Source organism: Phocoena phocoena, chromosome 4, assembly GCF_963924675.1.
Source record: "Phocoena phocoena chromosome 4, mPhoPho1.1, whole genome shotgun sequence".
Taxonomy (NCBI): Eukaryota; Metazoa; Chordata; class Mammalia; order Artiodactyla; family Phocoenidae; genus Phocoena; species Phocoena phocoena.
This window is the reverse complement of record NC_089222.1, coordinates 41,612,058-41,628,147: the sequence shown is the minus strand read 5'-3', so window position 1 is coordinate 41,628,147 and position 16,090 is coordinate 41,612,058. Positions and strand designations below refer to the sequence as shown.

Genomic DNA, 16,090 nt, shown 5'->3' with positions numbered 1-16,090 from the left:
AATTGAGGGCAGTTGACTGGAGGCCACCCTCAGTTCCTTGCATGTAGCCTCTTCACAGGGCAGCTCACAACTTGGCAGCTTTGTCAGAGCAGTTACGAAGGGCACAGAGAGTGTGAGCAAGATGTAAGTCACAGTCTTTTATAACCTGAACTCAGAAGTGTTATCTCATCACTTTAGCCTATTTCTGTTCACTGGAAGCAAGCTACAAGGTCCAGTCTACACACAGTGGAGAGACTTACATAAGGATGTGAATATGAGGATATAGAAATCACTAATCCCCTTCCAATCTACTCACCACGCATACTTTCCCTTATTCACATGTATGTATAATTCAGAAATGCACTACTTAACTTTGCAGCTATTCTATATGCAACTGAAAACAAACCCATCCCCTCTCTAAAAGATGATAACCTAGACTAATCCAGTCATTCCAGCTCCAGCTCTCTGGTCTGGAAAACTATAAATAAATTCGAATTTTAATATTCTTCTCTCCCCCATATTCCCAGATTATAATGACGAAGGGAAAACAGGGCAGCTGCAATGAAAACAATTTGGAAAATGGGAGAAGGGAAAACAACGCACTGTGATTACCAGGTTCCTAGCAAAAACCCAGCTGGCCGGGAATATCTTGAGAACTCTTTTTCTTAGCAATAAAGTTAGTTGCTTGGTTAATTTGGCAACTCTAGATTGCCTTTCTGGGAAGATTTCCCACTTGGGAGGATTCCCTTACTGGGGTCCGTACATTTTAGCAGCCCACTTAACGTTGTTGTGAGGTGGAGCCACAGATTGCTATAGGGACAGCAATCACAACTTTTTGTTTGCCTGGTTTAGAGTTTTCTCAGAAGCTTGGTAGACTTGGTTGATTTGTGTTTTGTTAACTCAGAAACCAGAGATCATGTTGAGTCCTAATTATTAAATCCAGACCTTGACCTGGCAGCTGCTACCTGGCAATAGGCTTCATTGCCCTACCTGTCTCTTTGGACCTCAGCTTTTATATGATACAGTAACCTAGAGTGAGACGGTTTCTTAAGTTGTCCCTTGTCTCCAGGCTGAATCCCAGTGGATGATCCTTTCCAAAAGGGATAGTTGATGTCTTTGCTGGGAGGAAGTGCCTAGGAGGGAGAGGGTACAGGTGGAGGAGATGAGGCATTCCTCAGGTCTCAAGTTTACCGTTTTCTCTTTCCTGCCTCTCTCACTTTAGCATGGGGCACAGCTTTGGCTTTTAATCGTTGCCATAATTCAAGATTATTTGATTCTTCGTCACTCTATCTCCTGTAAAGATAAGAGTTAAAGCAAGAGTGATTTTGATGATTAAATGAGATAATGTACGCAAAGCAAAGATAAATGGTAACTATTGCTATGGCTGTATCTATGTTTAGGATTAAACGAGTATTTGGAAGTGTAGAAACAGAATTTTTGGACTTATGTCAGTCTGAGAAGTCTAAATATTGTGGTCAGATAGAAGTATTAGGTGATACAAGCATGAACAGGTTAGTCCTGAAGCTGCCCTGAATTGAACAGAGTAAATGGGTGCATTTTAAAATTCAGCACAGGACATTTCTGATGTTGGATTCACCATAGCTTTGAAATTATAACAGTAATTATCAGTGTGTCTTTTGTTTATTATCATGGCCAGAATGTTTTATTCCTGTTCTAGTGTTCCAGATTCACAAAAAATAGAATTCCCCCATGTGAAGCTTTAGGCCAATATGAATTTTAAGAAGTCTGCCTATAATTTGAGTAATGACAGAGGATTATACATCGGAGTTTTTAAATATTGAATTTTCCTAAACCTGTGTTAACAGCCAGTTTATTTCACTGGGTATCATGTTGCTATAAAGAAACAACCATATAACTTCCTTTAGAAAATTCTATTTCATTCCATTAGCTTTAAAATGCTTCTGGGAGAGGATGGCATTTTGGACCTCTTAAAAAGTCTCTGGGAGCTCAGACTTCTGGTGAAAATGGTATCATAAGTTCATACTTGGAAGGATGAGACATACATTTGGCTCTAAAGAGATCAATAATTTATGAAATGCATTTTTAAAAGAGACTTATCTGGATTCAAAAATAGGATAAACATCTCTGTGGACCAGAAATGGAACAAAAATGCAGAGCGTGGAGGGAAGCCTCCAACCTGCTTGACTCCTGGTCCAGAAGCAGGGAGGCAAAGGCAACGCAGAGAGGGGCTCCTATAGGCTGATGGACCTGAAAGGACTCGAAGTGAGACAAGTGGCCTGATCCAGTCTCTGTCTGAAATCAGAGCATGGGGTCTGTGGTGTAGCTCTCTTCTCCCCTCCCTGAAAGGCAAGCCTAGAACAGCCTAGGATTTAAAGAGAGACTCACAGGTTCACCACCTACAGGTATGGTTTGCTCAATTCTAGGGGGCCCATCACTTAGACCTAGAGTTGTGCAGTGCACAACCTGCAGCATGTACCTGTGGCCTTGCAGACAGAGCTCAGCCTTATCACTGAAAGTACACTTCACATTTTTATGAAAAAAAAGTAAAAAACCTGCTGACTCCTGAGACCAGTGTTTCTCCTACAGCCTTCTTAAGTAGAGGTGTTTTTCTTCTTTATGTCAAGTATTACTGGATCTGGGAGTCAGGTAGTTGTCTCCTTACCCCTCATTGCTGATTCCAGACCACAATAACTTCTTCCCTAAAGAACTCCAGCTCCTTTGAAGCACCTGCCATCGGACTACTCCCCTTCTGCAGTCATTTCCCCCACTCTTGGAAGAATGAAGCAAACCTATCAGTGTCTTTTTCTTTACCACTAGTCCTGGCAACACTCTTTTTGATTAAGACTTAAAAAAAAAGTCTAAAAGGTAGGAACTATTTTTATTTTAACATAATCATAGTGATATTTCACATTTCTCCAGTTGTCTCCTTAGTCTGTCTACAGTAACAAGTCCCATTTCTCCCATTATTTTTCGTCTCTCTCTCTCTCTCTCTCTATATATATATATATATATATATTTTTAAAAACATCTTTATTGGAGTATAATTGCTTTACAATGGTGTGTTAGTTTCTGCTGTATAACAAAGTGAATCAGCTATACATATATCCCCATATCTCCTCCCTCTTGCGTCTCCCTCCCACACTCCCTATCCCACCCCCTAGGTGGTCACAAGCCACCAAGCTGATCTCCCTGCGCTATGCGGCTGCTTCCCACTAGCCATCCATTTTACATTTGGAAGTGTGTATATGTCAATGCTACTCTCTCACTTCGTCCCAGCTTACCCTTTCCCCCTCCCCGTGTCCTCAAGTCCATTCTCTACATCTGTGTCTTTATTCCTGTCCGGCCCCTAGGTTCTCAGAACCTTTTTTTTTTCTTTAGATTCCATATATATGTGTTAGCATACGGTATTTGTTTTTCTCTTTCTGACTTACTTCACTCTGTATGACAGACTCTAGGTCCATCCACCTCACTACAAATAACTCAATTTCGTTTCTTTTTATGGCTGAGTAATATTCCATTGTATATATGTGCCACATCTTCTTTATCCATTCATCTGTCGATGGACTCTTAGGTTGCTTCCATGTCCTGGAGATTGTAAATAGAGCTGCAATGAACATTGTGGTACATGTCAATATATATTTTTATAGTTAGTTGGTTTGTACCAGGAACAAAGTCCCATATTGCATTTAATTTGTCTCTTCAATCTTTTAAAATCTGGAACAATTCCTCCTCCTTATTTATTTATTTGTTTGTTTACAAAACCAGGTCATTTGTTCTGTTGAATTTCCTACATTTTCCTGTTTGCATCACTGTGGTATGATTACATTTAACATGTACATCTAGCCCTTGTATTTCCTGTAGACTGCTTATTAGATATAGAGCCTTGATAAATATAAAGAATACTTTGTGGGTGATGCTGTACACTTCCTGTTGCGAGACACATGTCTGCTTATCTCTCTTTTAATGATGAGATTTATCAGTGTGTTCAGGTGTTATAAGTCTGATTCATATGTCAGATAGTTTCCCATTAGGCTTTTACTTTAATATTTTTAGCAGCCATGGATGGTACTTGTTTAGAACCATGTTTCATCAGGAGTTGCATCTTGTAATTCTATCATTCCTTCTGCATTTATTAGCTAGAATTCTTCTGTAAAAGACTTTGCCTAATCAACTATTTGTTACTCTGAAGTGAGACAAATTCTGAATTATTTTCCTTTATTTACCAGTTTTCAAATGGCGAATTCGTTTCCTGGTATGCCCAATGAGTTTCTTTGTTGTTGTTATCATTATAAACTTGCAGATTTTAACATTATTGATATATTTCAATCCATTGCAGTCTTTATTCTTTCTAATGCTCCAATGGTTCCATCTTTGGCCACTTGACTCCTGTGTTCTTTTGAGATGATTTCAACAGCTTGCTTGCATTTCTGACAAGATGTTCCAGGTGTCTTATATTGATACATTTCCTGTCCCAGACTTGAAATCCACCATTTTTCCAAGAAGGCCTTGTTCCTTTTGGAGGGGAATGTTATTTAGAGACCATGATCCAGGTTCTAGGTGTGCTCATTGCTACTGGTTTGATCATTACTTCTAGATAAAATGTATTTATTTTTTAAATAAAAAATAAAATGTATTTTATTAAGATAAAATGTATTTGTTTTTGACATAAAAATATGAGTGTATACTGAGGTTTCAAGTTCAGAATTCAAGATTATGGAATTTTACTCTTGATTTTTTAATTTGCAGTTCTTTTCTTTTACAAGAAAATTTTTGTTCTTAAAGACATTAATATATCCTAGAATATATCCTAAAATATAGTTTAAAATAACAATCTCAATATTATTCTAATAATATATTATTGAATACTGTTTTACATTTTTTGTTTTTTTAATATAAACAAATCCATATATCTTCATTTCCTTCCCTTTATAAGATAAAAGGTATAATACTATGCACACTGTTTTGCATCTTGCCTTCTTTTGCTTTACAATATATCGTGGAGGTTGCTCCATAGATCTTACTCAGTCCTTTTTATAGCTGTATATTATTCTATTTTGTGAATGTAGTTTATTCAACCTATCCCCTGTTGATAGATATTTGGGCTGTTTCCAGTCTTTTGCTGTTACCAATAGTGCTGTATGTAGTAATAGCCTGTGTATATGTTATTTCATAGTTTTGCTTGTTTATTTTGGTATAGAATTCTAGAAGTAAGATTGCTGGGTCAAGGATTAGATGTGTATATAATTCTGCTATCTCTTGTCATGGCAATAATAGTTTGGTGGGGATAGGAGTTGGGGAACAGGTAATAAAAATATAATATGCCTTGTAGGTATATTTGAAGAAGTACTTAGAAGAAGTTTGACTTTATCTTCCTCTTTTTCCTTCCATACCCTTTTATTCTTCATTAATACTATAATTGTCATGTTAACTTAGAAAGATGATAACATTTTGAGGGGAATTTAAAGAAACACTAACTTCTAAGTAAAATTAATCTCTTTTTCTCTAATTTTCACCTCTTACTATAATGTATTACCCATTCTGGTAATACATAAAAACTTCAAAAAACTTTAAAAAATAAAAACTTTATCAGTTAACAGACTTTTATAATAATTTTGACTATCATAGGCAAGTTGCCATTTGTTACTTGGTGCTTAGCTTTTTTATATATTACCCCTGTGTTTTTATGCATGGAAATACTTTCCACCCCTCTGCACACCTTGGCTTCTTCACTATGTAGTTGGTTTCTTTACTAACACCTCCTACTCCACTTTTGATTTTTCAAGTTATTATATCTCTTTCCTTAGAACTTAAATTTTAAAGTAAAATCTAACCCTAAAAACCCTAAAATTTTTAAAATATATTTCATAAATTATTGATCTCTTACTGTTTTGGGCAGAAATCATATAGTCTCTTTCCAGCTCCTATGTGCCATACTCCTTTGACTATACATCTCACTGTTACAGCAGTTTTCACCTTGTTGCTCCACTGCCACATCATACAGATTGGCTTTCATGTTAGAAATCTCTATACGTAGATCTTTTTCTACTTATTTCTAAGTTTTCTGTGTCTGTAGTTTTGTTGGATGATTTTATACCCAAATCTTTTGCCTGGTTCCTATTGAATTCTTCTTCTTTTTATGATTAGATAATCAAGAATGCATAGAAATTTTTGTGTTTGCTAACCTGTCTAATTAAAATTTGATGTATTTTAATGTTGTTTGTTGGTATTTCATTTTCCCTTGTTTAGGTTCGTAACGTTCTTAATGATGCAGTGGATTTACTGGAATTCCGTGATAGAGTCATTAAAGCCTCTTTGAACTATGCACACTTAGTTGTTTCAACGTCTCTTCAGTGTTATGTGTTCTCGTAAGCATCTTGCATTTCTTTAAAATCCAGAGTTTTGTCTGTGAGGAGGAATTTATTTTCAAGCTTTCATATCAACATGGTTTGGTTTAAACTTAACTTTCTCAAAATCTTGCCTATCTTGAACTTACTACCAACCAAGAAGTGATAAAAAGTAAGCTATGAGTAAGGAAAGTAGATCTAATAAAGTTTGTGCATCAACGGTTAATAATCACTTTTATAATACAAAATACCTTCTCTGAGATAGTGTTTACTCTTACTTTACTCATAGCTCTAAGGACTTCAGTGTAATTTGATTTCAAAGCCCAGAGAAGGTTAGGAGCATCTGATAAATGATGGGAAAAGGAACCACCTAACCACTGGCAGCAGGGACAGCTAGCAGCCTGACAGCAGGCTGAAAGATGTTCAGTAAGGACACAAGGAGGTGTTCAGGCTTAATATCATAGTCCAGGGTAATCATAAATGTTCCTATTGATAATCCAGAGTTGTCCAGAAATGATGAAAGAAAATATGTTCAGTATACTTTGTATTAAAAAGCAGGAAATGACTCAATACATCCAAGAAATTTGCACCTAAAACTTTAAAAACTTACTTGGTATTTTTATGTAACTCAGTGTGTGCTGACAAATATTGAACTGGCTTTCTGGAAACCAACCAACCACCCAAACAACCTGATTTGCAGTGTTAGCTCATTTCTCTTATATAAATACTTCTACCATGGCCAATTTCAAGCTACCAATATGATGTCACAGAATTAAGAAGAGATGCACAGTGGCAAACCATTATATAGAATTGCCACCATATAGATAACAATAGGTGTAAATAATCTCAAGTGCATAGATAATAGTAAAATGTAATAAAATAAACTGGAAGTGATCAGTTTGAGTATTATCTTTGTTTTGAATATAATTTGCTTAATTATGTTTATATATTTTAATTTTAAATAATGGCTTTATCTAACAGTTGGCTTGCAAAATTCCTGAAAATATAACAATCGGTACAAACTAGCTCTAGTTTGCCACCAGTTGACTTCTCAACTATCCAGAAAGCTCAAGGAACCACTATGACACTTTCAAGAGTTGTGAATAAAGACTTTTTTTTTACATTTTGTGCTTATATTTATAACATTATGTGGTTATAGTTTAATCATTGAATTGAAAATTGAGGGTAGAGTATGTATGTGTCTTATTCACCACTGTATACCCAGTACATGTAGTAAGTACTTAAATAAATAAATATTTTGGGATGAATAAATGAATTGAAAAACATAAAGTATACTGTTGTCTTGGTAAGCTGAAGCTCAGTAATACACAACACAAAGGTATCCTAAAATTTAATTAACAGTATCAGTTGCTACAAGTATATATTACAAATTGTCACTCACTTATGTGGAAATCTGCTACTAATCAGAATCTGCAACTTAGAATAACAGCCAAGCCTGGAGTACTGAAATGGGAGAAGCAAAGGAGAAAGGGGGTAAAGAAATAAGCAGCTCAATTTTACATGAAATTTTTTTCCTTACGTGAAAGAGAAGGGAGGCTTTGGGTAAAGTCAAGAAAGCTACCGAGTTAAACCATTGAGGTATAGGAAAGGGACTATAGAATATGAGGAATCTCACAATCACTTAGTGCACATGGGTTTTGAATAATTTTCATGGGGTTGAGGAAAACAGAGAAGATTTCCTCAGTTTAGGGTTTGGTTGAAGAAAGGTAGGGCTCTTAACTTAACTGCCCTAGACGAGGGATTTATTCTACTAATTTTAATGGCAAGGACATAATGTTTGAATCTGTAGGATTGGTATCATTATGTGTTACTTGTATTAGAGAGGTTGCTTTTAAAAATATTTACCAAAAGTTTAGAAGCTGTTATTTAATTTTTTTGTCACTGTACCTTTCTCATACCAGGTAGTATGTGTCAAAATATTAAATTGCTTTTTTTCTTTTCTGATTTAACATTACCTCCCTTCTCTTGTTGTCAAGACATTTATGAAGGTACAAAATATTTATTAAGGTGAAATACCAGGGAGCAGTAGTGGGAATGAAGTAATGCTGAGACCCATCATACTGAAATATAGTTCATTAAATTAAAAATACCTAGTATTTTAGATAATAACAACTATTATTTACTGAGCTCTATTATACTATCTTTTATGTTCATGATCTAATTTACTCTGTGTGTTGGATATTATTATTATTATTCCCATTTTACAAAATGAAGAAACTAAAGGACGCAGAGGTAATTAAGTAACTTACCCTGGGTGAAATTACTTAACTTCTTTACTAAAGGAAGAGGTGGGATTTGAATCCAAGTTCCTAATAACTGTTGCCCCTTTTTTAGTAATAAAAATATAATTTTAAAAACAAACACGCAAGCCATATACTGGTTTATATGAAAAGAAGTTCCAGACAAAGAAAATCATATATGAGCATTCTATGTTAAATTTTCATTTGATTTTTCAAATAGTTGTATAGAAAATTCTCTTGTTCTGATTTAGGGAGTTATTATTTCCATGTCATATATATATATGTATATATATCAGTTGTCATAAATCTCAGATATTTTGTAAGGGGACATTAAAAAAACCTCATACTCACTATTCGTATCAGCTCTCTCGACAAAGAATGAACATTAATTCTGCTGACTGCATAAATGAGCATGCTGTGATATTTTTTCTAAAGTACAAAAGTACATAGCTTTATCGTACCTGTGAACCTCAGACTTACTAATTATTAGTAGTGATTTACTCACTGTTTGGCTTTATGCATGCATTTACTTATTGAAATGGGTATCAGGCTCTGCATTAGCCAAGATTAATTTCCCCCAATTTACTGCAACCTTCCCCTTCCCCCCATCTCCTGGATCAATATGAGATTTAATCTGATTTAAAGAATTGGTTCTAAGAAAGTAATTGAGAGAAATTCAGAATATATAGGAGTAATAAAACATTTTAAACTATGAAACACCTTTGATTATTTGGGGATGGGTTTTTCAGTTTGTAAATGTTCTCTCCACCCATCCTTATCTTTGAATCATATTACATCATAAAAATCATAGGAGTTATTTTTTCATTCATTCATCTGTTCATTCAGTAGGCATAGTCATAGCTTACATTAATACAGTATTTTACAGTTTACAGAATGTTTCACAGAAATCTTCATTCAGCTCAACATTTACACTGGGAGACCTGTAGGAAAAATTGTCCCTCATGTTATTGTTAGTATAGTGTGTGTTTGTTCAGTATCTGCTATGCAGTAGGCAGTTAGCTAGATGCTTTAGGTAAGTCATCATTATCTCCATTTTAAAAATAAGAAAACTGTTCTTTAGGTCAAGCTTATTAAGATCATATGGCCGACAGGTGGTGAAACCAGATTTCTAATCCTGATTTGTCTAGCCAAAACCCCATCCTCTTTTCACTATACTATGCTGCTACTATTTTTCAAAAGAGAAACATTAGATGACATGCCCAATCATAGAGCTAATAAGTGACAGAACTTGAACTTATGATTCCTCAATTTGCATATTGTGGCTCCTAGAGTAAACATTTATTGAGTACTTACTATGTGCCAGGTGCTAGGGACACAGAGTCCGCTTTCTAGTCAGGGATACAGACATGTTAAGTGAATAATTTCAGAACAATGCACCAAGTGCTGTAATAGAAATATATACAGAGTTACTGTGAAACTAAAGATACTTCATTTCAAATGAGTACCCATCTGCTTATTAAAAAGTATTTGGTATTTTAAGTGTTAATAAATATCCATTTTATTTGTCTTTCAGTACGAAGAACTGGAATACACCACTTATATTTGATCTCAAAGAAGGAACTGTTAGTTTAATTCTGCAGGCAGAAAGGTAATTTGTTTATCATGTTTCACTATTTAATTTGGGGTTAAAATATTTTAAACTGCAGTAAAGCACTCTTTAAAGCATGCCATTTACAGAATGGTACATTTGTCACTTGGAATCAATCTGTTTCTTTATTTTAAAAGAAAAAAAAGTAAGAGAATAAGCTCTTAGGTCAGTGGTTCTGAAACTTTTTGGTTTCAGAATTTCTTTACATTCTTTTTTTTTTTTTTTTTTTTTTTGCGGTACGCGGTCCTCTCACTGTTGTGGCCTCTCCCGTTGCGGAGCACAGGCTCCGGACGCGCAGGCTCAGCGGCCATGGCTCACAGGCCCAGCCGCTCCGCGGCATGTGGGATCCTCCCGGACTGGGGCACGAACCCGTGTCCCCTGCATCGGCAGGCGGACTCTTAACCACTGCGCCAGCAGGGAAGCCCTCTTTACATTCTTAAAAAGTTATTGAGGGCTATATGTGGGTTATATATATTGACATTTACTATACTAGAAATTAAAATTGAGAGATTTAAAAGGTCTTAATTTATTTAAAAATGATGAGAATAAACTTATTACAAGTAAACATCAGAGTAATGATGAGAGAATGAGTGAAACAGGCCAATTACTATAAGATGGTTTTGACCCCATTGTTCCTGTATTTTCTATTCTCTTCTGTTTTTGTTTTTAAATACTGGTTGAAACTCATTAATTTTATGAGCTACTACTAGGCTGTGATCTGAAGTTTGAAAAATAATATTCTCGACCAAGACTTTGTGTATACAGGACTAAGAAACTCTGGGTCAATTAACTGGAGTAAAGTAGGAGTAGCTATTACTCAGGAACCCACACTTTTCCATGAAAATTATCAGTCTGTCAAGTACAGTGATACCCTACTGAATCAGAGATCAGAGTTAGATAACTACAACTCAATAAAACCAGGAATAAAGCATGAAAATATAATCAGCAATTATCTAAGATAGCTACCCATGAAATCTTTTCACTAAAACAATTTACTTTATTCCTCATCCCTTTACTCACCACCTAGGCAGCTCTTAATAGCGTTATTATCAGGTTTTCTAGCCCATAGTCTTTTATAAAAAAATAAATTTATTTATTTATTTATTTATGGCTGTGTTGGGTCTTCGTTGCTGCACGTGGGCTTTCTCTAGTTGCGGCGAGCAGGGGCTACTGTTCGTTGCGGTTCGCAGGCTTCTCATTGTGGTGGCTTCTCTTGTTGTGGATCACAGGCTCTAGGTGCACAGGCTTCAGTAGTTGTGGCTCGCGGGCTTAGTTGTTCCGCGGCATGTGGGATCTTTGTGGACCAGGGCTCGAACCCGTGTCCCATGCATAGGCAGGCGATTCTTAACCACTGTGCCACCAGGGAAGTCCCCCATAGTCTTTTATAAATAGCAAACCAGAAGAGGAATACTGGTGAGTTGTTGGAGGCTGGCACAATGACAGGAAGAAAAGTGACCGCCTGGCAAGGGAGCATGAGAAAACTAAAAGCAGAGAACCGTGTAGCTGAATAGCAGAATTATTCTGATGCACCGTCAGATTCTCGTGAGTATCAAAGCTCTCAGTTACATAGTTACTGAAGAGTATGATCATCATATTGATGACCTTGAGTGATCAAAAAAGTAATTGTGTCAAATTTTCTATCAGCTGTTTAATGAAGTTGAACCAGAGATTTATTTATTTATTTCTGAAATTCTTTTTACTTGAAACAGTTCCAAACCAATTTATTTCTTTTTATGTTATATATAAATGTATGTTCAATATGCTCTTAATTAGTAAAGGCATATGTTAATGGCATAAATGATTAAGTAATTAAAGAATATTTTATTTACTGCCCATTGCTGGTCTTATTTGTACATTTAGAAATGTTTGCCCCTTGAAACAGTGTTTACTCACAAGGAAGTTAAAGCTTTAGTATCTTGTTTAGAAGAGAAAATGCTTTTAGCACTGAGACAAAGAAAGAATATATACTAATATGATGTGTCACTTGTCAACATTAGCAAATACTGTTTTCATACACTAATGTGTAAGGGCCAAACCCTTCAATTAAATAAGCTACACACCAATACTCAAGTATTAATTTAATTCAAGTGTACATATTTGGTATTCATTATATATTAAGTTTCTGTTTGTTTTGATGTTTATTTTCTATTTGTTTCCATAGCAAAAAAGAACAATTAGCAATTCTTGAATCAAGAAATAGTTCTGGGGAATCCCCTGGAGGTCCAGTGGTTAGGACTCTGTGCTTTCACCACCCAGGGCCCTGTTCAATCCCTGGTTGGGGAACTAAGATCCCACAAGCCACCTGGCATGGCCAAAAAAAAAAAGTTCTGAATCAAGGATATTAAAGTCTTGAACATAAGATTTTAAAAAGTAATAATGTGGGGGCTTCCCTGGTGGCGCAGTGGTTGAGGGTCTGCCTGCCAATTCAGGGGACACGGGTTTGTGCCCCGGTCTAGGAGGATCCCATATGCCGCGGAGCGGCTGGGCCCGTGAGCCATGGCCGCTGAGCCTGCGCGTCCGGAGCCTGTGCTCTGCAGCGGGAGCCTGTGCTCACAACAGTGAGAGGCCCGCATACCATGAAAAAAAATAAGTAAATAAAAATAAAGTGGAAACTTTCTTTAAAAAAAAAGTAATAATGTGTCCAGCATTGAGGAAACAGGCTCTCCAATATAGCAGTAGTATGAGTGTAAATCAATACAACCTTTCAAGGGGCAGTTTAACAATATATGTTAAATTTTTAAAAGTATATGCCCTTTGATCGAATTATTGCATTTTTAGAAGTTATATTGTACTAAGGAAATAAGTAATGTAAACATACAGAGATGTGTGTATACTTTAGACATTCTTTAAAGCAGTGAATAATTTGAAATAAAATAAGTGTCCATCAGGAATGAGTTAAGTAAAGTTAAGGTGTGTCCATACTTTGCCATAAGTTATCTCTATGGAAGTAGGAAGATTGCAGGAGATCTTTTGCTTTCTCTGTATTGTTTGAATTATTTTTTGCAATGTTCATAAATTTTGAAAGAAAAAACATAGCAGCCATAAAATATTTACATTTTGACTTAATAAAAAATAAACTATACAGGACCCTATGCCTTGAATAGAGCGGTCAACACAGCAAATGAACCAAAGTCCCTGATACAAAAAATGTGTTTTTAGATATGAACACATTTACTGATGGTTACCATATCGTTTTAAAGTCAAAACATCTTATTTTAATAAATGCTGGCTCTGATGTTAATTTTTGAGTAATTTTCACTGTTTAGGACTTTAACAAGTATTTAATCTAATTTAGTACTGTAATTTAATTTTAATGATCCTTACCATAATCTTTTTTTTTTGCGGTACGCGGGCCTCTCACTGTTGTGGCCTCTCCCGTTGCGGAGCACAGGCTCCGGACGCGCAGCCTCAGCGGCCATGGCTCATGGGCCTAGCCGCTCCGCGGCATGAGGGATCCTCACGGACCGGGGCACAAACACGAGTCCCCTGCATCGGCAGGCGGACTCTCAACCACTGCACCACCAGGGAACCCCTTTACCATAATCTTTAACTGTGAAATATATACTAATACTGTTTCATGAAACAAATAGCATCTGGCATTAAAAAAATCACTGAATTGTAAATTACACGATTTTTTTATTGCCATTGTATAGAGATGCTTCTTTAGGAAAGGAAATGAATTACAATTATAATATTAATGGGCCTTTTCATTTTTCCTTCTCCTACCTCCATGAAAAAACAAAAACCTAGAAAACAAACCAAACAACCAATGTTGACTTTTCAGGTTGTTTTATATTTCATTCTTTATATATTTATGTTTTACTATTGTTTTAATTGTAAGATTTAGATTTTTCCAAAGCATAAACTATTTTCTAATATAAAAATGAAATTATAGTAAACTCCTATTTGAAAATATATTTTTATTCTTTATTTTTTAGACATTTTCTTCTTGTAGATGGTGGTGGTATCTATTTATATTCTTATGACGGGCGCTTCCTTTCCTCTCCAAAATTTCCTGGAATGAGAACAGATATTCTAAATGCACAGACGGTCTCTCTGAGTAATGATACCATAGCAATAAAAGACAAAGCTGATGAAAAAGGTAAGTGCATTTTTATAATTTTCCATGAAATTTGTTAACACTGTAAAATTTTCATCAATTAACTTTCATTTTCTCATCTATTATTATGTTAACTTTATATGAAAGAATTATGGGCTTCCTAATTTTTCCTAAATATGAATCAATTAAAGAACTAAAGTTGTCATATTATTCCCAACTGATGGAACAAATAGATATTGTCACAGCATCAAAGCTTAGTTGTAAGGAATAAATCTTATATATTCAGTAGCTGTTGGTGTAGAGTTTGAATTCAAGACTGTGTGTCCTAAAAATGTATGTTAATTTTTAAGTTTATTGATCTTTTAAACTATTTCATTTTTCTTTATTTAGTAACATATTAAATATTGTGCTTTATTTTACCATTTATTTTGCTTATATATATTCATATTTTTATGTTTACATATTTTTAAACTAATGAAGTAGAAGAAAGTTATGAATAATTTTAAATTTTCATATAAAAATCTAGGCCACATTAATGTTTATAAATAAATATGAATGTGTCAGGTGTTTTGGAATTCCATAGTAGAGTGAAACCATTTTTTTAAGGCAATGCTGTATCAGAACATGTATCCAACAAATAGTATTGAGTGCTAACTATATGCCAAGTACTTTTCTAGAAGTTGAGGATACAATAGTGCATAAGACCACAAATCAAACAAATATAGTCAGCCACTGATACATGCTGTGAAGAAAATTAATGCAGGATGAGGGAATGGAAAATTCTAGAGGTGGGGGAGGGGAATGACCATAGGACAAGCAGGTGCAAATGGGAATTGTTGGCACATAAAAGGAACTGCCAGGGGCTTCCCTGGTGGTGCAGTGGTTAAGAATCCGCCTGCCAATGCAGGGGACACAGGTTCGAGCCCCGGTCCGGGAAGATCCCACATGCCGTGGAGCAACTAAGCCCATGCACCACAAATACTGAGCCTGCATGCCACAACTACTGAAGCCTATGTGCCTAGAGCCTGTGCTCCACAACAAGAAAAGCCACTGCAATGAGAAGCCTGCACACCGTAGTGAAGAGTAGCCCCCACTCGCTGCAACTAGAGAAAGGCCTGCATGCTGCCACGAAGACCCAATGCAGCCAAAAATAAATTAATTAATTAAATAAATTAAAAAAAAAAAAAAGGAACTGCTGGAGGGCCATGGGACTTAGGTCAACACAAGCAAAGCAGAGAGTGGTAGGAGAAGACAGAGAGATAGATAAGTAGGAACCAGATCATGTAAAGACTTGGCCATGGTAAAGATGTTGGCATGAGAGAGTGGAGGCAAGCATATTACCCTAGGGTTTTTCCTGGATGAATGAAATGAAAGATGGGGAACGAGGAAGTTTAGAGGAGGTCCACAAACCCAGAGAGTTCTGTTTTGGTCATGGTAAGTTTAAATGCTTCTTAGACATCCAAGCAGGGTTGGAGAGGAAACAACAGGATAAAGTCCAGGGCTCAGGAGAAAGTTGGGGATGAGATATAAATGTGGGAGTCATTGGTGTGTAGATGGTGCCACAATACTACATGAAATCACCTAGGAAGTGAGTATAGACAGAGAAGAGGACCAGTGACTGAGCACATCAATATTTAGAGATGGGTAAAAGGAGGAGGAGCCAATGAGGTAAGAGTGAGAGTGAGATATCCCTAAAGCCTAGTGGAAAGATAGTAAATAATTGTTATTCTCTGTTAATAAATATTGCTGAACAAACATTGTTCATTACTGTGACATGTTACAAAAAAAAAGTCTGACCTGATTATTAATTTTGTGAGGTCATGCCATGGAAGACCTAATTCAGGAGCTAGAAAAC

General features: G+C 35.8%; 1 protein-coding gene across 1 annotated transcript in view; it reads left to right on the top strand.

The window, feature by feature from the left end:
- The window catches only part of IFT80 (intraflagellar transport 80), a 95,006-nt gene that overhangs the window by 54,124 nt on the left and 24,792 nt on the right, over positions 1-16,090 (top strand). The window contains exons 9-11 of the mRNA XM_065876747.1: positions 6,208-6,326; positions 10,101-10,175; positions 14,114-14,277. Of these exons, the coding sequence (XP_065732819.1) occupies positions 6,208-6,326; positions 10,101-10,175; positions 14,114-14,277 (358 nt within the window). The remainder of the gene's footprint in view (positions 1-6,207; positions 6,327-10,100; positions 10,176-14,113; positions 14,278-16,090) is intronic.